Here is a 26,203-nt window from a genome sequence, read left to right as displayed (position 1 = left end):
GCCTATGAATTTGGTTTTTACTCTTGAGAAAGACACTTTTAAAAATGAAGATACCCTGCACTCCTTCTCTACTTTAAAAGTTGTTTTCTTTTGTTTTACATAAATGTAGTTTTGTGTGTCATCATGCTCTTCCCAATCTTAACCTGAGTGTAAATATGACTTTTTTAGTTTAAGATCCAGTTCTAAAGTATATACAAGTACATTTTTTCCCCTTGGACATCACCTGAACACTGTTTTACAGCACATAATTTTTTTATATGTTTCCTAATAATAAACAACTCAAACTTTTTACCAATAATTTGCTCAAAGTTTAAAATGTGTTCATTCTGGAGGAAAAACAAGGCCTGTTGATTCAACTGGAATTGTTTTTTCAGAGTTTATCTGGCTGTAATAGGAGCGTCTTAGCCATAAATTTATCAATGTTAAATTTAAATTAATGCTGCAAAACATTTATTTTCTTTCCAGAAAAAAGGGGGGGTTAAGGTGCCTTACAGACCCCTGGGTATGATCATCATCAGAATTGGAACTGGATCCAAAAAACGTCACAGATTGGTTTGACATCCGTGTTAAAATGACAAAAAAACGTGTTTTGTTTTTTATCCAACAGCCCTCTGTGTGCGCGTGGATGAGTCTGGGCTTTGGGCGCCTCTTAGCTGCGTGTGTGGAAGTGGGAGGCGCACTCGCACAATCAGAGGCATTTTGCAGGCGAAGTTGAGCGCTGCTGTGGAAGCGCGCCGCCGCGGCCCCTGTTGTGCTGGGAGTGACAGCCCTATCGGAGGGAGAATGAACGCCTTCAGTAAGTGCTAGGATGGATGAGGAGGCTTTGGTGTCAGGTCGGCTTGGATTGACAGCGTGCTGTTGTGCCTCCGCGATGGTGGCACCTTTGCGCACTTCGATCCGGAGAAGGAACAGCAGCGGCAGAGAAGCGGAACACCTGCGCTGAGACCTGCGTATTTCAGGTTCTTGTCATGGAGAGACAAAGCAAAGTCAGAGATGAAGCAAAGGAGGAGAAGCGCAAAGACAAGAAGGCGAAACCTGGAAAGCTCTTTCGGAAGAAATCGCTCAAGTCCGTGGGCAGCCTGATGAACAGAATCATCAAAAGTTTGGGCACTTTCACGCACTTTGGAGACACTGACACGCAGGACGCGGAGGACGACGATGGGGGGTTTCGAAATGGCGCACCTTGCACCCTTAGCGCCAGCTCAGGGATAATCAAAAACGATTCTCAGGGGGCCAAAAAGCCCCCGAGCACGTCTTCTTCTCTGTGCACCGGCAGAGAAAAACTACTCTACCAATACGGAGACAAAGTCCCGGGCGTGCTGGGGCTGAAAAACCACGGGAACACCTGCTTCATGAACGCGGTGGTCCAGTGTCTGAGCAACACCGACCTGCTGGCGGAGTATTTGGGGTTGGAGCGGTACAAGATGGACCTGAGTCAAAGCAGGATAAACGGAGTGGTGAGGAGCGGGGAGCCCAGGCGCGTCAGTGGAGAGGTGACGGAGCAGCTGGCCTCCCTGGTGAGGGCGCTGTGGACGCTGGAGTACACCCCGCAGCAGTCTGTGGACTTCAAGGTACCCCAATAATCATCTCCAGACGCACGTCAGCTCTGGAGTTCTGACGCAAAATGCGTCCGCGGCGCATTTCATCACTCAGATAGACACAATAACACGTTGTTACAGCATTAATACGAGCTTAGGGCACTAATTACAGGTCCCCCCTCATTGTCCAATATGTCAGTCGGTGTCTGGCACCAGCGTGCAGGACGGTGCCCTGTGACTTCAGCGCTTCCCTGCTGGCTGATAATGAGGCTGCTGCTTGCTGTCACACCAGTCTGAGAGCAGAAGTTTAGCAGGTGTCTGCCTCTGCGCAGGACTTTAGAACCCCAGTACTGAAATGTGGAAAAGCTCCAGTGATGTAATAATAGGCTGGTGCCACGCAGAAGGTGGGGTCCCACTATAAGAGCTTTCCTGCCAGTGGCTATTCCAGAGCAAGCAAAGCCCTCAGGCGTTCTCCTGCTCACACTGTGGCGGGAATGCAGTTTTATCTGCCTGCAGCTTCTCGCTCTGGATAGCTCTGCGCTGCATGAATGAGATAATGTGGAGCAGGGAACAAATAACTCCTCACAATGGATCTATTTTTGGAGATGCTAATTATCTGTGGGCATAAAATATCTTGACCACTTTTGCGCAATTTTGTGTTTTGTTCTCACATTAGAATAGGTTGTAAAGAAAGGATTATTTCAGGGTGCACATTTTTTTCTCTCTTGCTTTTGTTTTTACAGCTGCTGCGCTCTCTCAGAGCTCCCCGCTGCCAACCAGAGTTCATCTTACTGCCAATAAATCTCCATTTGTGCATATTCGTTTCCCTCTTATCTCCCAGGACTCTGATATCATGCTTTAGTCTGACATTCAGGCAGAACAGCTCAGAAATTCCTGCCTGGATTACATGAGAAATATTTAACAAAAACTCCTTTTTTCCTGTGATGTTTCTTGCTTTGGTGCTCGGGCGTGCACAGTCCTGCTCTTCTTGGCTGTAACTGGACTGTAGGAGGTCCTGTGTTTGTGCAGCCAGATCCCTTTGAAATTCCCTGTTGAGTAACACCAAAGCTGCTTGGAGGAAGGATTGGGAACTATCAGACAACTTCAGGATCATTTGGCTCAAAATGCTTTTACCAGGTTTTGTTTAAAATGGACATTAGTTGTTTTTGAGGTTTAGGTAATTTTTCAACTCCATGAGTTGTTTACCCGCTCTGGCCTGTTGTTCAGTCCTTGGAGCATTAGAAAGGCTTAACAAAAGCAGCCAGATTAACCCAGTAAGAGCTAAACTGAAAGAGTGGTATGAGACAAAGCATGTCTTCAGTGGATAATTTAGGTTTAGACTGTTTTTTTTGCATCACATGACTCAAAGATGGAACTCACCAAAGAACCAACTCCATGTAATAATCCTAGTTTTAGTTCAAAACTCCTTGAAGGTGACAGTTCAGTGTTATGCTACGTTCAAACTAGACATCTGACGTACTAAACATGCGTTCTTGAACACACATTTACACATTTAGTGTTCACACTGGATGAGAAGGAAAGGCCTTCTTCTTTTTCTTTTTCTAACGTTTTCTCACGTATGTCCGCCATCTACATTTGGAAGAGGCTTGGTATGAAATGATAAAGCGTTGCCAATCTTGGGAATCTTGCTCCGGGCTTTTTCTTTCCCAGCTCTATTCTTATAAATAAAAATCTTGGTGTCATAGAATCCCAGCCGTGCACAAACCCCCAATGATTAATTTCTCCTCCATGATTATTTTTTGAAATGGTTGGTACTTTAGTGAATGAAAAAGTCCCAGATTGGTTTATCTTTCAACACGTGTTCAGTGGCCATGAGTTTAGTACTTTGAGCCTGAAAACAGTCATAGAAACTTGCGTAGCAACACGTGGTTGCGAGAGTTTTGAATGCAGAAGCCCAAAATATACGCACAATTACCGGGACTTTTAATTGAAAGTACGTTGCCAAGGGCGGTGTGAACGTAGCTTTACATGTTTTACAGAAGCATCTTTAAATATTGTCCACTAAAGATGAAGTGTGCCTTACTGGTGAGTCAACTTTGACTTTCACTAGTTGACCTGGCCTGACATGGAAGGAATTGTTACGCCCCTTTTTATTTCTTTTTTTTTTTTTTTTTTTTTTTTTTTTTTAACTTGTCCTGTCCAACAGCTAGGCAGACAGATGAGAGCTGAGGGCCTCTTGGGTTGGACATATTTTACTTTAACAAGAGGGGTTATTAATCTTCAGACAAACCAAAGGTATGTCTGAATAAACCCCTTTTGTAATTGAGGCCAAACTTTATTAATTTCAAACATGTCTGAAAATCTTTGGTGTTGGACCGGACGGAAAAGGAAAGAGGGGAAGAAGAGAGAGGGACGTTAGAGAGAGGGGGGGTAGGGGGTGATAATAGGAGGGGAAGGGGGGTAAGACCATGAAGCAGCATAAAGCAGCAAGTTTACTGGTTGTTAATCATTATGGTAAGGTTCAAATGAAAAAAAAAACAAACAAAAAAAGAGGGCGGAGCCTGTCCACACACACACTCAAATGTTATAAACACACCTGTTAGTTGCAAAAATGTCCACCTGTCGACATGTACACAAAACAGATAGTGTTCACACGCATACTTATGCCTTAAAACCAACTAGTGTGAAATATTTCAGTCATTCAGTCTGTTGAGCTAACACCTGTGCTCAGGTGAGTTACGCCCCTTTTTAAGTCTAGGGGCCCCAGAGGAGCATAACATAAACAGTAATGGTTTTGTCACCAAACTTAAATGAACAAAAACACCAAAAGTATTGCCTCTGTACAAATATAATACATTTATTTACAAATGAATAAATAACAACCACCAAGAACTAAAAGTGAAGCAAAAAGACTTCAGGGTGAACCAAGATAACCAAAATAACAAACAAAACAAAACCAAACTGAAAAGCCTTCTTGCTGTGAGGCAAAAGCACTAATCACTGTGCCACCGTGCAGCCTTCTAATTTCTACATTTCCAACATTTTCAGTTTGTATTTTTAATTAAATTATGTAACATTTGTACTCATTTTGATATTTCCTTCCATGTTACTGTTATTAACGCTTTCAGATCGGGAGAATCCGGCAGGTTTAAAAAATTCACAAAAATGTTCACATGTTTATTGGGTTCAGATTACTGTCACACTGCTCTTTTTAGAGCAGCAAATCTGGCTAGAACCTAATATTTGTTTGGCTTTTTCCATCAGAAACTGGTGGGCATTCACTTTCTTTCCCTACATCAATCTGAAACCGCAACCTGCTTTTTCTTGGCTCCATCTGAATGTTCTGTTAAATGGACAGATTGAGTCTTCTGCATTCACAAGTTCATAATCCTCAGTACAGTTTCCCTGAACTAGTCTAGGTAGTTCAGCGTTTGAGGGTTTACCCCCCCTCCTCCTATTGATGCTGACTGATGATCAGGAGGTATTAGGAACTATTTCTACTGCCTTTAGTATGTCCTGACTGTGGATTTGAGTTGTGCAGGCTTGGGGCTGACACTCTACCACCTGACCAGTGCACTCGTCTTTTCATTTAAAAAAAAACATGTGGTTAAAATATTCCCAGAAGGATTGTCTCTCAATCACAGAGTTGTTTTTAGTATTTTGAACTCATCTTTGTCAAATTAACTGAAGGTCACTGGGGGCAAAAAGGGCATCTGACATACAGGGGGGTATCAATGGGAAGTGGTAGTCCTACTTTGGTTTTATCCATTCTTTTATGGTTGATTTACTGGTTGATTTTTAAGCAGAAGCTGGAGGTTGCAGAACTGAAGATGCTAATGTTCTTCACAGGAGAAAAAAGAATGGAGTAAATACATAAAGATCACAGCTCAAGGTAGATTTTCTGGAAAAAAGGAAGAAATAAGTCCAAATAACTGACTATTGAACGTGATTATGTCAGTAAAAGGAAGCTAAAGTTAGAGCTACTAGGAAAGAGCCCCAGAGATAGACCAAATAAGAGGAACGTGTATGACGAGAAGGAGGACATGAAGGGGTAGTCATCACGAGTGGGGTTGGATGAAGGAAAATGACTTGCCCTGGTGAAGAAAACAAGAATAAAGTACATTTTCAATGAAAGTTGTCTTTATTTTGCATATTTTATTTAGAATTCTGTCACAATTTGCTTCAAAAATTAAACAAAAAGCAATTTAAAATTTGGGATGTATTTGAGAAAAATGTGAGAATTAATAGATTATTTTAAATTATGATAAAGTGAGCAATTTTTAAAATGTATTTCAGCACTTCAGTTTCAAGACATTTACAAAATTGCACCTTAAGAGTAGAAAACAACATTTAATGAGCAGTTTGATAGAAACCATTAAAGTAAAAGGTTGTCTGGGCTGTTTGTATAGAGGACGTCAAAGCAGGTTTCTTTGATCATATTGACCTCCACCCTGTTTGATAAAGTGAAATCAGGTCTAAAAGGTCTAAAGTCTTTTTTTACTCAGTTGACTGTAAACATCTTTCTTGAGGAAAAACCTCTCTAAGCACTAAAGGGGTCATTTTCAGTGTTTTTTTTAAATATATATTCTTAAGTTAAATGCTTGCACACATGACACCCTGCAGACTGACCATTATGTTGCAGACGTTAATAGAAAGCATCATGGCTTTTTCTTCAGCCCTTAATTATATCAGTGGGACAATTGCCACCTTTAAGGAGCTCTCACTAATCACTGTTATTGCTGTGCTGTAAAGACCAGCTGCACAGCAGCTGAAGGTCAGCGCAGGTCACAGCTCCCTTTAATACCAGAGTACCACCTTAAAACATGCCTGTATGTTTAAGGAGCATCAGACATAAAATGCTATTTTAGACTCCATCTTTTATCGTTGTTGAGTCTAAATTTCTTCTTGTTGTCTTTGCAAAAAAATAAGAGGACTTTCTTCTGAATTTCTTCACTATAGTGCGATTCACAGAAATGCAATGTTACGTGTCAGCAGATTGTTTTTGCAATTCTTCTTTTTTACCGCGCCTTTTGAGTAAAAGTTTTGCCCCCACCACATACTCAAGAACTCTCCCAAATTTGCATACATTCAGGACCTGGCGAAAATGAATTTATGAAATGTTATGAAATGTAATTTATGAAACGCTGTCAATGTTTATGTTGCAGCGTCAGCTGCAATTTATTTGAGTAAGTTTCATAAAATTTTACCCACGCGCAACCAGGTTAAAGTCCCACTCCGATCATCTTTTGATGATCGCAAAAAAGTCCCAAGTCTATTACTGTTTTTAAGGAATTTACATTCTGTAAATGAAACAGCAATGATCATAAATGAATTCTCCTCCATATCAGACTATTCCATTAATTGGAATAAGTCTGTTTTATTACCACTCAACAGGAATATGGAACAAAGACTCACAATTCCAGTTAAAACAGGAAATATCAAATATCTGGGTATCTACTTTTCCCCCAAACTATCAGAACTGGTGCAGCTAAACCACACCCCATTACTGAAAAGCATACAGGACGATCTAACACGCTGGACCAACCTGCCTCTGTCCCTTATGGGCAAGGTAGCCACGGTTAAAATGAAAATCTTACCCAAAGTTAATTATCTCTTCTCAATGATTCCCACACAACCGCCATTAAAATGGTTCAAAACATTAGACTCATCCATATCAAGCTTTCTATGGAACAACAAACCTGCAAGAATTAGTCTAAAAACTTTAAAATCTGCAAAAAGCTGTGGAGGATTAGAACTACCTAATTTCCACAAATACTTTCTTGCAAATAGATTACAATATATCTTAAAATGGTTAAAAAATAATCCAGAAACCAACTCATGGTTAGACTTGGAACAGGTGTTATGTGGAAAGATCAACCTGTCACAGCTACCATTTATTAGCCAAACAGTTAAAAAACAGGATTGTTTCAAAAGCGTTAATATAAATGCCACCTTAACAGCCTGGTGGGAATTTCTCAAAATATCAAAATCATCAATTCAACCGTGCAAAATGACACCCATCTGGAACAACCCGGACATCCTTATTAACAAAAAAATGATTCACTTCCCAGCTTGGCAAGCAGGGGGCATAAAACAACTAGAGCACGTAATTATTGATAGAAGATTCATAACCCCCCAGGAACTTCAAGACAAACATGGAATAAATAACTTCTTGGAATATCAGCAACTTAAATCAAGTATTACTAAAAAGTATAAAATTAAAGACGACGATTTAAAGCTACCAGATGTAGTTACCACTCTGATTAATTTTTCAATGAATAGAACTCTCTCCAAAATATACAAACTTTTATGTAATTTAGATAACAATATTGCCCTTCCAACAAAAAAATGGGATGCAGATTTGAGCATCAGCACAGATGAAAGCTTCTGGTCAGAACTTTGTCTAAACACCTTTAAACTGACAAAAAGTCCAAATCTGCAGCTAATCCATCTCAAAACTCTTCACAGAATTTACTACACTGGACAGAGGATGTTCAAGATGGGTCTCAGTAACTCAGACATTTGCGAGCACTGTGATAATAATCTACCCGACAGCTACATGCACGCACTGTGGTTCTGCACTCCTGTCAGGGCTCTCTGGCAGCAGGTATGTGCCGATTTATCAGTCTGGCTTAAGGTTTCAATCACTGCCTCACCGTCACTTTGTGTGCTTGGTGACATGAGTGCCATCGATATAGAAGAAGGATTAGCATCTATCATTTTCATAACTCTTTGTATTGCCAAAAAAACTATTTTAATAAATTGGAAAAACAAGAAAAATATAAACATAAGTCAACACAGAAATCTGCTGTTTGATCATATCAGCTTGGAAAAAATGTCAGCCCAAAGCTCAAGTAACTTTGAAAGAATTCAGTCTCTCTGGTCTCCTGTGGTTGACTCCATGACTTAGGGGGTGGAGGGCTTGGTCGTCGCTGCTCCTTGCCCTTCTGCCGTGGTTTGGGGTGGGGGTCGGGGCTTCCGGTGCCTGGCGGGGGCGGTGGGGGGCTCCGTTGGTCGGGGGGTCGGGTCCGGTGCCTGGGTGGGGCGGGCTGGGGCGCTGCGTGGTCCTCTGGGCTTGGGTGTGGGGGTGCGTGGTGGGGGGGTGGGGTGGTGGTCTGGCTTGGCTTGGGGGGGTGGTCCCTTTGCCTGTGCTGGGGGGGGTTGGCGGGGGGCCCTGCTCGGGTGGGGGGGGCCCAGCGGCGCCGGATGGGCTGCCCATCTGCACCTGGGGCTGGGATCGGCCCTTCCCTGGCTCTGGGACGGGACGGGACAACCCTCTCGGGGCCCCCGGTCGCTCTGGGTGTCACCCGCTTCGGCTGCGGGGTCTGGGGTGGGGTGGGGTGGGGGGCTTGTCGGCCCTGTCCTGTGGGGGGGCGTTCTGGGGGGGAGGGGGGGCCCATTATTAGTACGGGTCGGGGGGGCTAGCGGGTCGGGGTCTCCGCTGAGGCAATCAGTGGTTGCCTCGGCCGGTTGGCCTCCTCGGTCCCGTCGAGGCCTGACCAGAGCTCTTCTAGGGCCGGCGTCTGGGGGTGGGGGCCTGGGCTTGCTCCGGGGGGGGGCGACGCTTTCTGGCTCCTCTCTCTCTGTGTGGGGTGGGTGGTGCCGGGCCTGGGGTGTCGGCGCCTCCGGGGGTGGGCCCCTGGGCTGGGTGGCCCTGGCCCCTTTGCTGGGGGTGGGCTGGGGGACGGCTGTTTGACCACCGGGGGACAGTCTACCAGCTGTCCCCAACTTACCCCCTTCCTTATATAACCTCATATTAGGGTGAGGGGGTGGGGGGTTTAGCCTGCGATGCGCCTTGGGGGGGGGGCTACTTGGGAGTGGCCCCCCTCCTATGGTTGCCGTATGGAGTGGGCCCCCCCTCTTTCGGTTTTATTTGCACCTTAGACACGTAGGGTCCTTGGTAGGGGGGGTGCTTGGACATCACTGCCAGCAAGCAGCAGATGTCCTCCTGGCACCCTACCCGCCAATTTTAACCGCACCTTAGACATTTAGGGCCCCTTGGTGTGGAGGGTGAGGGGACATCACTGTGAGTAATCAGGAGATGTCCCCTTAGTGCCCTACTCGCCAATTATAACTGCACCCCCCTTAGTACACACACCCCTCCCCCTTCAATATATACATTCAAACATAAACACACACACATGCACACAAACACCCTCTCAAACACCCATACACGCACACACATTTTACAAGGAAGGTGGGACCTGGGTCCATCTGTCCCCTACCCCGTCCCTGGTGGGGGGTGCGGGCCCCTTGGCGATGGCGGCCGTGTCCCTTGGGTGCCGGCTCCCTGGGCCCGGCGGTGCTCTCTCCGCACGGTGGGGGGGTTCATATTACACCTGAGCCGGGGGTGTTCGTGTCCCTGGGGGGTGGGTCCTGGTCCTTGCCCCTGGGCGCTGGGCCCCGCCAAACTTCCAACATGGCCGAGCCTGGTCGGGCCATATTTATAACATCCCTTATGGGCCGCCCTTTTTTCCCCGGGGTTCCCCCCTCCTGGGCGGGGGCGGCGGGCCCCTGCCTTGCTCCTACCTGGACCAACCGTGGGCCGGGTGGGTGGCTGCCTGGAGTGCGGAGCGGGTCTCCCTTGGGGGGTCCTGGCTCGTACCTGGGGTCGGGGCGGGGGGATGCCCGGAACTCCTGGGTGGTGGTGGGGTGCTCGTCTGGGGCTGTGGGCGTCCCTCTCCGGTGGGGCCCTGCGTTGGGCTCTTCCGGCGCGGCGGGGGGCTGCTTTCCTGGCTGGGCTGGGGCGGCGCTCTCTTTCCCTCTGCGCCTCCCTGCTCTCTGGCTCTGGGGGCCTCGCGGCGGTCCTGCTGGCCCTGGCCTGGGTGGCGGTCTTGGTCGCCCGGGGGGCGGTTGTTCCCTGCCTGTTCCCGTGTGGCGCTGGGGGAATTCCGGCTGCCGCTGCTGCTGCGGCGGGGGTATGGGTGTGGGGGTGGCTGGGCGCTCCTCCTCCTTCTTTTCACATTCCACCATCCATTTTAGAAGAACATAAACACTCACCTGAGCACAGGTGTTAGCTCACCTTTGCACTAATAGTTTGCATGATTGAATGAATGAAAGATTTCACACTAGTTGGTTTAAAGGCATAAGTATGCGTTCGTGAACATCAAACATGATTGAAATCAAACATGATTGAAATTAATAAAGTTTGGCCTCAATTACAAAAGGGGTTTATTCAGACATACCTTTGGTTTGTCTGAAGATGAATAACCCCTCTTGTTAGAATAAAATATGTCCAACACAAGAGGCCCTCAGCTCTCATCTGTTTGCCTAGCTGTTGGACAGGACAAGTTAAAAAAAAAAAAAAAAAAAAAAAAAAAAAGTCCCAAGTCCTTTGTAATGTATTGACTATGCTTGACATTTAAAATGTATTAATACAAATTCCTGGACTTAGGCCTCTCTTGCACGGGTTTTGCTTTATCCCATAGATGGCAGCACTAGTTATCCAATATGGCAGCGCCCCTGTTTAATTCAAGAAGGGCCCAAGTCCAGAGATTTTAGTTTGCTAGTCCTCTGAAATGATAAAAGTAAAGTGCTTCATATTAAAGCCTTTGTAAGCTATGAACTGGTGCTAAATCTGGGTAAAGTATTAATCATTTGGTGTAGCCTCTTTTGTAGCAGCTCTAAAATTAAACTCCTAGGAGTTTTGATAATCACCTCCTCTTAACTCCTCGAGCATCACTGAGAAACTACTTGGAAAAAACGTTGGCTTTAAACTTTGTAGAGTTGACGTGGCGAGCACGCAAAAGAGGCGTTCCTCTGTTCCTCGCAAATGTCTTACCAGAATATTATGAAAATGTAAAATGTGAATCGTTGGCTCAAACTGAACAAAATTATATGACAAACATATAAGGATTGTGGGCGGGGTTGACAAAAAAGTTTATTTTTTTTTTATTCTCTGGCTTTTTGTGAACTCTAGTGTTTTAACTTTCAGATCACTCACCCCGCTCTCCACTGAGATGTAATAGTCATAAGAAGCATATCCCACATTAGTGATTACTGCCGTTCCCTCTGCCATAATCTGTCATCGCCGACTCTGCTTCCTCCGGCTGACAGCTGCAGTTCATGAGGCTAATTCCTTGCTTAATTAAGCTGGGTGCCATTTGCATTGGCAGTCGCATGGCACTGTGTGGGAACTGGAGTTCTCTTTAATCCACTTTTAAGCAAAATGTTATTCAGAGCTCCCTCATGAAAGAAAAACTCTGAAAGTGACTGACATGATCAGCGCTACATGGTAGAAAATTATATAGAAGTGCATTCTGAAGAGACTAAAACAAAGGTTGACTTTCAAACCTAATATTTGAGTCAAACACCACCAAGTCATTAAAAGGACGTTGCAGATTCAAGCAGTGATTGGTGTAATTTCATTTCATTTTTCTAAATAAACCTTTTATTTCCAAAATCCAAAATTGCAAACTCTATTGTCTAACAATCTAGTTGAAAACACATCAATTGTGTCTTCTTTTCCCTTCTCTAGACAGTTGTGTCCAAATACGGATCCCAGTTTCGTGGGAATTCTCAGCATGACGCCCTGGAATTCCTTTTGTGGCTGCTGGATCGAGTCCATGAAGACGTCATCCTGGCACCTCACAATAACAACAACAAGGTCAAAGCTCCTGAGAAGGTGAGAACTACAAAGGCCATCAGTGTAATTAAAGGGATCATTCTTCAGTAAAAATGGACTCAGAAGTGCTAGCTCTTTTTGAGCTTGTTGTTATTCCAGACGCTCTAGAACGGTAAAGATCTTTACTGCTCATGAAATTATGTTGAAGCACCTTACAGATGCCTGAGGATACATATAACTAAGAATAGAAATAAAATAATAATGTCAAGTATTATAATGTGCTGCTGTAATTGTTGCGCAAAATCTGCCCTGGGAGTATATTTGCAATGCTCAAAAGGGAAACAGATCTGTAGCAGAAGCGGTGTAAGGGATATTTAATGGTGGTTCAGGTGCAGCATGTTCTGAAATTGTCCTCTAAGTTGAAGAGCCAACAGGCGAGTCATCAGTCATGCAGAGGATGATGACAAACTCACTGACTGACTGACCTGTAGACGTTCATAAGCAGTTCTTGTGGGAGTCTAGCTTTGAAAGTTGTCTTTTTGGTAAGCCAAGCCAAGTCCTAGATGATAATAATGATTTCTATTCACTTGTCTTCTCTTCTTTGTTGATGGCAGAGGGTGATGCATGGGGGGCTTCAGTTGGAGTTTAGGATCATCTTGCCTTTTTTATTGTGATAATAAAGTTATAGACTCACCAGGTTCTTCTTGTCTGCTTTGATGTGCCATGGTTGGTAATCATTGAGCCCATCTTTTGCAAACTGGTTGAGTTTGGGGACTGCATGGTGGTGCAGTGGTTAGAGCTCTCACCTCATAATGAGAAGGTCATGGTTCAAATCTCATTTGGGTTCTTTCTAAGTGGACTCCTAATGCATGCATGCATTAATTTTTCAATGGTTTCATCCTACAGTCCAAAAACATGTGTCATGTGTCTTTAAATTGTCCTTAGATGTACATGTCAGTGTGCGGTTCTGAAACAGACTGGTGACCTGTTTAGGGTGAACCCTGTTTTGGCCCAATAGTACCTGGGTTGATTCAAGCAGCCCAGTGACCCTGAAAGGCATTGAGTGGGTTCTGAAGATTGGTGAATGGGTTGAGTTGGCAGCAATAAGTGAATATAGATGGATGGGCTGAGGATCTCTGACTTCACTCCTAGGTTTTCTATCAGGCTCATTCAAGGGTAGTAAGTTTTAGGTCTAGGAAATCACCACCCCGATTAGATATGCATTTTGTATGTTCTTGTTTTAATGCATGCTGACAACTGTTTTCCCAGTTCACGTTTATGTTGTTTATCATCAAGCGCCAAAGTGTGACCGTGACAGCAAGGTTCGTCCAGAAATGATGTTATGATTCGACAGACAGGATCTACCTCTTTATCTCCGTCGGCATTAGATCCACATCTTTAAACTTGTTCTGCAATTTTTATGCAAGAGATGTTCAATGCACTCTCTTCTTCTTTGAGTCTTTGTCTGCGATCAAGAACTATGGAGATTAGATATTTTCTCTAGGCATGCCACCTTGTAGAGATGCGCCTGCAGGCGCGCCTCATCACGATTCTGATACTGGACTGGGAATTGAACTGCTTTGCAGTGAGCCGGTGAAAAGGAAGCCTTCATGTTTTATTTAAGACGTGTTTTGACTATACATTAATCTGTATTTTTAAAGAAAGGTTTGAGGTGAGAACTTTTTAAAGCATCAACAGGCTGCATAATTGCAAAGCACCTGGCTCAGTGAGTGATAGTCCCACAATAGTTTGAAAGAATGTGATTAGGTCTGCACAATAAATTGCAAATTTATCGTTATCGCAATCCAAGCTGTGTAATGTGCATACTGCAAAAGACAGCAAAAATTGCGATAAATGGTCACCCTAAATGTGCTAAGACAATCTTTTGGCAGCTTGAATTATTTAACAAATCAAATAAATCTCTTTATTCATTTGGCCAATTACCGTAGATGGATCCCTTCAAATTCATGACAAATCGGATGGAGCCCTTTTATGTTAGATGTTCGCCTCCGATGTAGACTAGGGTCATTTGGAGTATAATTTAAGATATGTTGACTCTTATTTAAATTAAACTGCAGTGAAAGGGAAATTCTGTTTTTAGTTGTTTTGCAATTTTTTCATATATCGCAAGCTATCGCAATTGTCATCATCACATCGCAAATCGCAACTTTTCCTCATATCGTGGACCCATAAATGTGATGGAGATTAGTGGTGGCAATTGCGGCTTTCTATATTTGATTTATTTATTTATTTTTTGTTTATTTTTTATTTATGGGGTTCAAGGATATTGTAGAACCCAGAGTATAAAATAGGGCAAATGCAAATAAAATGCATGAGTGGAGAAACCAAGCATTTTCCTCTATCAGTATTTGTGCAAAAATGCTGAAGAGGTGCGGAAACAGAAGTTTGCTTAAACACTTGTGTTTCTAATGAAAAATGTAAAAAAATTTGTCTTTAATCATTTTTCCATATTCAAATATGTTAGATGTGGTAGAGTCAATATGGACAGCACACTCTTGTGTGAGTGAAAATCTGATTTTGTTTCTGCTTTTTTACTTTTTATGCCAGACGTGTCCAAAGTCTGGCCTGAAGGGCCAAATGTGGCCTGCATTCAAATTTCCAGGTTCCTTTCATAGAATCAATAACATGCGCCCCCAGTATATTCTAAAAACGGTGACTTCGATTTCTTGTTTGTTTTTGGATAAATTATGTTTTTTAACTTTTGGGCACCTGTGACAACACTGTTGTGTGACTCTTCTGTGACACTTTCAAGAATATTTCTAAAATGTCAACTGTAAATAAAAAAGAAAGCAAATGACAGTAAGGGCCACCACTTCCAGACCAGTGGAAATTGGCAGAAAATTTCACTGAAAAAATTGTCAAATATTTTTATGAATTTAGACATTATTTCTTCCACAATGTATTGCTTTAGTGATATGTTTGTGCTTTACTGAGAAAATACACAAGTAGCCTGTCAAAAACTCTTCAACCTGCCCATTCCATCACCCTGCTCCACTAAACTTTATGTCACAAGAACAGGCAGATGGCTGGTTCCAAATGCAGCAAGTTTATTAGCTCAGCTAATAGTCCACAAAGCTAAATCAGGGTCAGGCAGGCTAGCAGAGGTAAATAACGAGCATGGAAGCATCAGAGAGGAAGCAGCAGTCAGGATCCAGGCAAGATTTGGGGCAGGGGGCAGGCAAACAGAGTCAGAGACAAAACATGGTCAGGAATTCAGAAGGTCAGATCCAGCTATAAAGCTCAGTAATGCAGGCAAAGTGGCACAAACAAATCTGTTAGGGGCGGCAGTGGTAGGGTGGCCGACCTCCAATCATAAGATTGCGGGTTTGATTCTCGCCTTGCCTGCCCGTGTGTCAATGTGTCCTTGGGTAAGACACTGAATCCCACCTTGCCTCTGGTGGGAGGTTGGCGCCAGTGGGAGGTTGGCGCCAGTGTTCGGCAGCGGAGCCACCACCAGTGTGCATGGGTGAATGGGTCTGTGACTGTAAAGTGCTTTGGGCCTTCGAAGAAGGTAGAAAAGCGCTATATAAGCATACGCCATTAACAAACAATATTTCGCACTGAGTGACTCTCAGTACAGTGCTTAAGTGTACTGTGAGTGATTGCAAACTAGAGTCATGTGTGTGGCATCCAGAAACTGTGCGCTGGGGTTCGCTGGGAGACGAATTGCACTTAGAACTCTGGAGACGGTTCCTGCTGGTGACCAGAGAAGGAAAAACTACCTCTGACTTCTGACACTTTGCTATGGGTAAGGTAAAACAGGGCTTCTTCTGAACCTAAACTCATCCAGCTCACTGGGGTCAAGAAGAACCACATAGAGAGGAAAGCTTCATTCAGCTTCATTTAAACAAAAGGATCTGCTAAATCAAACATGTAACCATCATCTCAAATGACCCACAAGAGTGGGGAATCTGTTCAGCTGCACTGCAATGGTTGAATATTTTTTAAATAATCGGTGTTGCTTCAGGAGGAAGACTTTGTGTGAAGAAAAGCAGATTACAACCGACAGAATATAGTTGATTTTCAAAATAAAATTCCACAGTTGAACTTTGGGGTTAACATGCATTTTCCTTCTGAATGGACTCCATTGGTGGCCACTGTGGTTCTGTAACACTCAATGAAAAACAACAAACAAGGCACCCCACTCTTCATGAACTTCAAACTGTGTTTTCATGCTCTGTGTCTGGACATTTACAAGAGAGAGACAAGAAAATGTATCACCCCACTATTCAATACTTTGAATTTTGAGCTTGATTTGCTTGGAGCTTCCCAAATCGGGACACCCATGTCTTGAAGCTTTCGTCTCGCCCTTTATTTGATCAAATGTTTGGATTGTGGATTCATTGAAAAAATTTAGGGGGCTTTGTATAGCTTTTAAATGAATCTTCCAAGTTACTCTTATTACTAAATGCTTCCAGGTATCCATAACACCACCTAAGGAAAGCGAAAGAGTATTCAGCAGGAATCAAAATACATTTTCAGCAACTTTTTTGTGAGTGATGGTAAATGAAAGACGCTCCTCTAAGTGCTTAATTTTATACGTCAGTGGCTTTAACACTTACATTTAGAAGATACAGAGGTGTATGTAGAGTGAACCTGTTTTATTTTGCAGCTCAGTGAGGGGAAATCCTACTCAAGGGGTCACGCTCCCTCTCAGAACCCTAACTGCAACATTAGTCTTGAAGCAACACAAGGAAATGGGGATTCATTAACTAGTAAATTATTAACGGTGACTGCAGCCAGGTTTGGATCATGTTAGAGTGTACATCTGGAAAGCCAAAAGCTGTAAAATGGAAGCCACGGAAATCTCTTTTGAGCCTTTAAGGAAGGATGGATGCATGAGCTTAGTAAAAACATTCCATATGTTCATTCTGACAGATTTACGGATGAATCAGGAAGATTGATATGTTGACAAGCTAAGTGACGTATTGTAAAATAACAACAGGAATAAAGACATATTCTACACCTAAGGTACCGTTTCTTCTGCTCTACAAGGTGCACCGTCAACGAATGGTCAATTAAGCGAGACAAAACTGTCAGATATCCGTCCATCAGTCAGTCAGACTTTATCAACTGTGTTCATAGTAATTGTAGAACTTGTTTATAACACGCTACACATTAGATTATTTACAATACCTGTAACTCCAACCATGTTTGTAGCACGTAAATAACAGACTGATACCGCTAAAACAAATGATTCTGTGAATACACTAACTCCTGACTTTGTTAGTAACAGTTTAAATAAAAAAACAAAGTCCTACACCGCTTTATGTTAGCCATGTTGGTGCGTTAACAACAAAACCTAAACTAATTTGCAACTTGTCAAAAACAGACTGACATTTTGACAGTCAAAAAACTGTAATGTAAAACAATCTATTACTTTTTTTGCTGCTTCTTTATTACTTAGGACAAATTGTTTGGATTCACATCAACTTGTTGGAATATTACAGTGGAGAAATAAATGGGTTAAGTCAAATGCTGGTTTGCAGCCACGACCACTGGGATGCAACATCAAAAGCACCAATGCAACACGGTGCAGTCAGTGTGTTATGTCAACACCCCTTCATACCCCTTGTTTTTGTCCAGTCCCCTGTTGCTCTTTTTCAACATTTTACAAAGTCAAGATTATCTCTGGTGTGAAATTACAGATCATTTCGGAGACATTTGAAGTCTTAATAAAGTGCACAAATAGATGTCTCAGCACTCTGACAGAGAGGGAGTGCAGCAATATGGTATTTGTCCAAAGCAGAAAATCTCCTGTGACAGTTGTCTCTTATGTTTGTCCAAGCCGTCTGCTGTCAGTAAGGGTGGGCTCTTTGCAGATATCAAAGTTGGGATGGATTTGACTTTTATCAGAGGGAAGTTGAAGTTAGGTTTTTCTCACTCAATGTCACTGTTAAATGGAATTTTAACTCTGTCTTCTTGTGACCCCTGGTTTACTCCTCTACAGTGGCCTTGTAGTGCAAATCATACCAACAAATCCCACAGTGCAAGAATATCATAAAGATCACAATGACAATTAACAAAGCAAAACCAATGTAAAAGAAATATAACATTTTATAAGTTAAAAAAAATCCACAAACCAAACAAACAAAACATTTTGGAAAACAAAAGTAATTTAAAAAAAATGTAACAAACAAGGTTGGTATTATGGGACATCATCTAATCAGCGAGGTCCCAAAAAAAACTTTTCCCATTATAACTTTTCTGGTTTCTTATTTTGTTTCATTTTTGAACATTTCATTTTGTTCATTTCAATTTGTTGTTGTCGTTGTTCTGCTTTTCTGATTGTTGTTGTGGTCTTTAGAAAGGTTTTTGCCCTGTGTGATTTGCCCTTCAGAGCCACCGTACTCCTCACCTTGACGAGCTCTCTTTGTCTTTGGCAGCTGTTGCACACCACTGCAGGAATGTGCACAGGAGCTGTGGCATGTAAGCACTGTTTCCCCAGTCAACTGGTTGGAGTATGAAGAGTATTTTAGGGAGATGAGGAGAGCTATATGGGTTGTTTTAGTGTCAAATAAAACTTTATTTCTAAAACAATTTGGAACACAATAGTTGAAAAAAGTGCTTTACAGAACAGAACATATGATGGTATGCAGCATTAAAACACTTAAACTCATACCTGGTAAAATCACGCGTTTTGTTGGTCTGTGGTCCTCAGCTGCATCTTTGCTGGAGCTCCAGTTGTTCTGAATGTCTGCCAGAGTCAGTCGGGGTCACAGCCAGTTTACCGATTTACCAGTCGATGCACGTTCTCAGTCACAGTCAAGGAGCCAGGGAGCTCCATCTCCTGCTGCTCGCCCAGAAGCCTATGTGCTTTGGCAAATTATTTTCAAGCTGGTGTTTTTGGTTAACTTTTATCACATTTGTGTGAGAAGCACCCTATCAAACATTACTCTCTGGACGCGGTTGTCTGTGTCTGATTTCAACAATGCGTCCTGGGAGGTTTAGGTTGTACCTTTGTGTTTGCGCTGCTCAGAGTCCCGTTCCAGAACTTACTGCTGACTCCTTCCTGGCTTTGACTCGAGCACTTTGGTGTGTTGACCGTTCATCGCTAAGGAAACTGTGCATGTGTGACTGTCCCTGTGCATGCGTTTGTGTGTCTCTGCTGCATGAATGTGCCTCTTTGTATGTTGTTAGAAGAAAAGGACATTTGTTTTTCACTCCAAGAGTACTGAGTAGAGTGCTAGCATGGAGGTGAAAAGTAAACATTAGTCTCAGAGAAATGGTGAAAATGAACATCAAGCGTGTAATCCTCTCTGGAAGCTGGATTGACAGTGTCCAGTGAAGAACATCAGTCTTAAGGTGAGGCTACTGTCAAAAAGCAGTAGAAACAGTAAGCTAAGTCTGTTATCAAAGTGGTCAAACAAAAGCATTTCTCACACAACCCAGTGTCTGTCTTGGGTTATGTAATGTCAGTGACCAGCATTCTGACACGTCCGACCCTCTGTGTTGTCACAGAAGGACTCCAAGTTTGTGAATAAACATGTAAAAACGCTTGTTGTCAAACTCAACACTTGGGTCTTTGTGTTAACACAAAAACACAGAAGGAAAATGCCTTCATGCTGCAACATCGAAGGCATTGATCCCATAAGATAGTTCTTTGTGTGCTGTGAAGCAAAAACTGTAATTAGTCAAATAACATCTGCATGCTTGTAGTGAATATTTATTTTCTTGCTATTGGAAATTCAGAAGCTGAGCTGCAAGAAGTTGTAGTGGTCAACACTCACGCCTCACAACCACAAAGAGCCGGTTTAAATCCCGCCTGGGTCCTTTTCTGTGTGGAGTTTGCATGTTCTCTTCGTGGATGTGTGGGTTTTCTCCGGGCTTCCTCCCACTGTCCAAAAACATGCATTATAGGTCAAATGGGGAAATTGTCCCTAGGTGTGAATGTAACTGTGTGGCCCTGCGATGGACTGGTGACTTGTCCAGGGTTTACCGTGACCTCACCCAGCAGTGGCTGGGATTGGCTCCAGCAACCATGTGACACCCCCAAAAGAGATTAAATGGGTTTTTAAAATGAATGGATAAGCACTTCATCTTTGTTACTTGATAAATAAACAGCACTTTGACAAAAAAAATAGTATCAATAACTTTAAATAGATGTTAAGAACCAGATTACGAAAACTGGGCACAAATAAATAAACAAATATAGTTAAGTAAAATATAACGGGATGGGACCATAAATATATAAGTCCTCTCCAAGCAATAATCATAATCTATTTGAAAATCATTGTTATTAATGGATTTAGTGGGTTGTGTGTGTGTACTGTATGAATGCAAATATGTCTATTTATTATTAGGGGTAATTGCAATGTCAAGAAGATAACATCATTATATTTCTTTTGATTTTCCCATCAATTTCATACATTTGATATATCTGTATGTATATATATTTTTTGGCTTTTTTTCCTTTCCTTCGCTTGTGCCATAACAAAAATGGTAAACTCCAGATGTTTTAATGGGTCTGTTTGTTCAGGGGGGAGGCACATAAATTCAAGACATCAGTAAATTCAGCAAGATCTCTAGAAAATATTTAGCATTATTGTGAATATGCAGAAAAAAAACAGAGATACCATACATACACATACTTGACAGATATTAGACTGTTTCCATTTGATTAAATTCTACTATGGGATCTGAATGGATGAATACAAACATGTATGCAAATCCAGATCTGCTCTCTGCTTTGGTTCTTCTAAATGAGGCTAAATCTAAACAAGGAGAATCCATGGATGAGCCAAAGGTTGATGTTTTGTTTTGTTAGGGAAACCTGTTCTGATAAACGATATGAATATCTAAAGCAGATTTAAAATTGTCTTCCATTCAAACTGCCTTAATTATGTCAAACTATCAGCATATAATGTTTTCATTTCTTTACCATAGCCACAATCTCCCCTTTCTTTCTAAGGGGATGTGATGTGAGCTGTGTTGGTGGTTGCATGCACAAATGAAATCATCAAATCTGTGAAGCAGACATTGTGCCAGAGTTTCAAACTTAGATTTTATTACTTATTCCAGTGGTACACAGAGTGACTCTTCAAACTCTTCTTTGCCTGTGTGTGGTCAGCGCTGCTCTCCATTGCTGCCCAGGCAGAATGTAAATGGTCCACTTGCGATTCTCGGGCCTTTTCCTCCTTGTGTGAGCGTCCTCTTCCCTCTGCTTTTGAATGGAACTTCCCTGCCAGAATGAAATGGTTTCCTGTGGTTCAAAGCAAGCCAGCTGGAAAATCTGCTTGCATGTGAGGTTAAAGCAGGACCGCTTCGTGTTTAAGGGCCTCTGTTGCCTTTAACTCACATTGGTGCAGATCGGCTTAATCCTGAAGCCCCTGACAGATGCTTGGATGAGCAATATCAGTTTTTGTAGTAAATGCTTACTTTGCAGCACTTATCACAATGAGAAAAACAGCATTCTAGTCGTTTTTAGAGTCAAGAAAAAGAAATTAACCTTAATTGGCTGTGTTTGAATTGCTTATCCCGTAAAGCCAAAAAGTGGTACTAATATCTGAGGGTATTCCCACAATGCAATGCTCTCTACTGTGATGAAAATGGCTGTTTTGTTAAGCATTACAGCTATCCGGTGTAGATACCATAACCGTTCGGCCTGGAACTTCCGTTCGGGGTCCTGGGACTAGTGCTGACGTCACATTATGTGATTGGCTGACCGTTGGTCCTATGACGTGTCAGATAGTGACTGGTCTGGACAAATTACGATACTACCATAGAAGAAGAAATTATGAAGTCTGTTGTAAACAAACACAGCTCCGATACAGAGCAAGATTGTCTTTTAAACGTGCCGTTATTATTGAATGATTATTGTTGAATGCATGTTCGCTTATAGTTTTTTTTTTTCCGTGCGCCCAGTCCTTAATAATTGGCAGAACGGACCTGAAAGAACAACATTTAGCCGTGCTAATAACATTTTATGCCACGGCTGAACTTAAACTGGAATTACAAGCGGATTGTGGCAAAATCTCTTTATAAAAATTACAAAGAATTGTCAGGATTTCAGTCCTGTCTCGCCATTTCTGCTGTTCTCCTCTCACCGGCTCCTGATTTCTGAATGGCTCCAGCTGTGACGCGGGGTATATGAGGTGGGTGTGTCTGCTCACTCGTTGCCAGTTCGAGATTCTTCACCCTGATGAACCTCAGGCCACGCATCACGCTCCGCTTCGGCACCGCACGCTGTGAATCTGGTCTTCTCGACACTCACACGGAGCCTGCCGCTACTGTCACGTAAGGAGCCGCCCCTCCCAACTCCCTACGCTCTTTAAGACTGTCTGCTTCTCTCCTCCCTCGGAGCCTGCTGTCTACACGGACCTTGCTGTCTTCGCCCGCACGGAATTCCTCGGCGGTGACGTCACACTGCGTCTCAAGCTCCACAGGACCTAGCAGTTTCCTTCCTTTGGACTTTGGACATTTTTCTCTTGGATTAAGGAACTCTCCAAATAAACTTTTTTTACACCCTGTGCGTGCCTTAACTTGGGTCCTCATTGACTTACAACAAGAATATTGTCAGACACAATTTATGAGGGAAAATAACCTTAGCTTACAAAAGGGAACATGAAATAAAAATTTATAGAGCCCGATCAGATCTCAACGTACGTAGTTTGTCCAAGCGGGGTTACCGTAGTGTGACGTTATCTTCAGTCGAAAGGACCCCGAACAGAAGTTCCAGGCCGAACGGTGTTTGTACCTACATCCCAAAGAGTGACAACAAAATCTCATTCTGATACAGCTAAAGTGCTTAAGTAATTTTACTCAGCAACATCTCTCAGTTGGATTGCACAGTGGTGTAGTGGTTAGCACTCTCATCTCACAGCCAGAAGGCCCTGGTTTGAATCCCAGTTTGCATGTTTCTCCTCGTGCATGGGTGGGATTTTCTCTGGTTCTTCCCACAGTCTAAAAACATGCTTCATGGGTTCATTGGTATTTCTAAATTGCTCCTTGGTGTGGTCCTGCAACAGACTGGCGACATTTTCAGGGTCTACCCCACCTTCACCCAACAGTAGCTGGGTTGCTCCCGCAGACCTGTGACCCAGACGGGATTCAGCGGGTTCTGAAGATGAATGGATGGAACTTCTCTCAGTTACTGAGTTTGGATCTGAAATGTTTCTTGCTTCCGGTGGCAGCTTTGTGGGCTTAGAATAGCTGACAGTAGTAAAGACACAATTAAACCCCTTATCGTCTGACTACTCCAGGCAAAGAAATACAAAATTAGTAGTTTAGCACACACACAAAAGAAACCCTGCTAAGCCAGCCTCATAAAGTTTGGACAGATGTGTAATAAAAGGCAGCGCTTACCTTTGTTTGACTTCTGACAGAAGTGGGACAAAGTACGTGACATGTTAAAGTTTAAATCAGTAGCATAGCAATAAAGGTCATTGTTGGAATGCTCATTAATTTGTCTTCAATCATGCACTGCACTTGGAGAAAAACAACCTCCTTCATCTGATTTTGTGAAGGGAAGCAGGTGAATGAGCTAGCTGTTTGCTATATTGCTATAAAGACATTCACTCACAGAAATTACTCCAGATTCTGCTGGCTCGGATTGGCATACAGTACCCGGCCCAAAAACCATTTAAATGATTCAGATTTGCTGAGCCAGCTCCTTCCAGAGGAGCGTGTCAATTCAATTGGCTGAAACCACACAGACTGGAGTGATTTAAAGAGTTGTTGATGGAACTGTTTAAGCAGAGAGGCGTGCCCGTCATGCCAAGTCGGATTTTAATGCCTTATCTTCAGCTGGACTGAGTCCTCCTGTCAAGGCAGTAATTGTCAATGCAGCTTCAGCATTAGATGCCAGTGTGTGTCGTGTTTAAGTTTTCTTTTTTGTTTTTTAAGTTGTAGCTTTCATTAAATTATTTAAGTTTCTGCTAAATTTGTCTTCCCTCTTCTGCATGCGGTTCTTCTGAAACCATTCTTTCATGTCACAATGATCTGACCACCATGGACCCAGCAGGAGCTTTCTGCAGTGGCAGCCCTCTGGCAGCCCTCACTACTACTTTCCCCTCGACCCATCTGACCGTTCTGACACATTTGAGGGGGATGCTCTGTTATCCTGCTTGTTCTGAGTGGTTTGACAGGTCACTCCTCAGCTTGCCTCTTCTGTCAAGGTCTGTGGAATGCCCTTCATCCTTCCTGTCTGTTCGATTTTTACACGTTCTGACATCCTGAAGTCTTTTCTCTTTTCTTCATGTTTAAGTTTTGTTCCTTGGTTTTTAAGTTAGGATTAAATTAATCCATTAACAGTTTTAGGAGCCTACTCTAAGAAAGGGAGGTTGATTGCTCGTCATCCCTGTCTGCACTTCAATTATGCTTTATACATTGTTTACATACTGGGAGCAGTTATTATGGGGTGGGATTACATGAATTTGCTTCTTCCCACTACCTTTCAAGTAATTCATAGTTTGAAAATTGTTATGTTTAATGGTTTCAATGTGTGTTTACTGTATGTTTGAGTGCAAACATGTCTATTTGTGGTTGGGAGCAATTATAATATAATATAACTTTTTTTTTCTCTAATGAATTTATGAATACATTTCTTAAATAGATTTGTTATATCTATGTTTTCTCATTTTTTAATTGCCTTTTTTCTTTGTTTATATTGCTGAAGTTGCTTGAAATGAGCCAAATTAACTAATCGGTCAATCCAAACATGTGCCGATACAGTGGATGGCCAAAGGACGCATCCTATTTTGCCTTTATGCATGACCAATGGTTGCAATGTCTCGTCTCTCTATTGATGATGTTCTGTCTCATTTCATGCCCAATCTTTTAATCCAGGGAAGGATGCCATGGCATGTGCCTGCAAGCTAGCCAGGTTTTCTGCTCCCAAAAAAAGAACAAGAGCGATCACAGCAACCAAACAAACTGTACTCTTGCTTGGTATAAAGCAGTGTTACCTAACTCTGACACTTATGACACACTGTCCTGCATATTTTCCATGTTGCACTGCTTATGCACACCTGAATCAGCTCATCATCAAGCTCTGGAGAGGGCTAATAATGACAGTGATCAAAGGCAGGTGTGTTTGAGCAGGTTAGAGTTGAAAAATTGCAGGAAATTAGCCACGGTTACATGGGCAAAATATCTTGATCGGATCAATGGTTGGATTAAAATTCAACCGTGCACATGGGCACAGAAAACCTTTTTCCGATTAGAACAAACGTTCACATGGGTCACACTTTCGGTCGGAATAAGTCATTTGGGCATGCGCAGTAGTGTTGAAAAAAACGGAAAAGGAAATGAGTCCCACAGTAAACAAACCTTGCTCTCATATCCATTTATGCAAACGTGCTTTTATTAATGTTATGAATATTATGTAGCGCCTGTTCGCTCATCATTTTATTTTTAGTCCCTGTGGTCAGTGCTTTTTTTGTGGAAGAACGGAGCTCCCAGGAGAGGCTAACATGCGCTAACATTAGCCTTGTTTGATGAACACAAAATCCATGAGGGAAATGCTGCAATCTGCATCTTGGCTGCACGTAAATATGTGGGAATAACATCAGCCTTTATTTTGTCGTGACACAACTGGAAAGACAACTCGATGTGATTGTTTGAACGGTTTCGAAGGACTGAGCGTCATTCTGCTTTGAAAAGTTTGCACACCGCCCCAAAGCCGCTGTGTGAGCTGGCGGTCCGAGCTCTGCTAGGACACACGGTTCTCCTGCGTCCGGCAGCCGCTAACCCAGAGCGGCGGGATGGATGATTGCAGTCCGAATTCTCCCACACATAACAAAACAACAAAACGCACACGTAACAAAGCATCCTCCCCTCCCCTCAAACACAAAGTTATTAATCCAGCTAGTCTGGTCAGAGACCCAGTTCGCTCGGTCCACCGGCACCCAAGCCAGGACCGCGCAGGGTCCAGACGTCACAGGGCACGAAGCGCTCCTCTCCGGCACCCCCTTTGCAAGCGGTGTGAGAGAGGGGAGAGGCGAAGAGCCAGGGGCGAGAGCGGAGCAGCGCTTCTCACCGGGCCTCCGCAAGGCAGCGGATCGGTCCTGTTTGAGCTCCAAAGCTTTCTCTGGAGCGAAACACCATCTATGCATGGCGTTAAACCAGAGCAGTAGTGACACACGATCGGAATGAACTGTTTACATGCACAACGATCGGA

The 26,203-nt window shown here is 43.0% G+C and overlaps 1 protein-coding gene across 1 annotated transcript in view; it reads left to right on the top strand.

Annotated features, from left to right (window-relative positions):
* Window positions 1-674: 674 nt before the first annotated feature.
* LOC101155518 (ubiquitin carboxyl-terminal hydrolase 43) overlaps window positions 675-26,203 on the top strand; it is a 100,108-nt gene continuing 74,579 nt past the window's right edge. The window contains exons 1-2 of the mRNA XM_011478550.3: window positions 675-1,571; window positions 11,977-12,123. Of these exons, the coding sequence (XP_011476852.1) occupies window positions 969-1,571; window positions 11,977-12,123 (750 nt within the window). The 5' untranslated portion in view covers window positions 675-968. The remainder of the gene's footprint in view (window positions 1,572-11,976; window positions 12,124-26,203) is intronic.

This window comes from Oryzias latipes, chromosome 8, assembly GCF_002234675.1.
Source record: "Oryzias latipes chromosome 8, ASM223467v1".
Classification (NCBI taxonomy): domain Eukaryota; kingdom Metazoa; phylum Chordata; class Actinopteri; order Beloniformes; family Adrianichthyidae; genus Oryzias; species Oryzias latipes.
The sequence above is the reverse complement of the archived record's forward strand: the minus strand, read 5'-3'. Positions and strand labels throughout refer to the sequence as shown.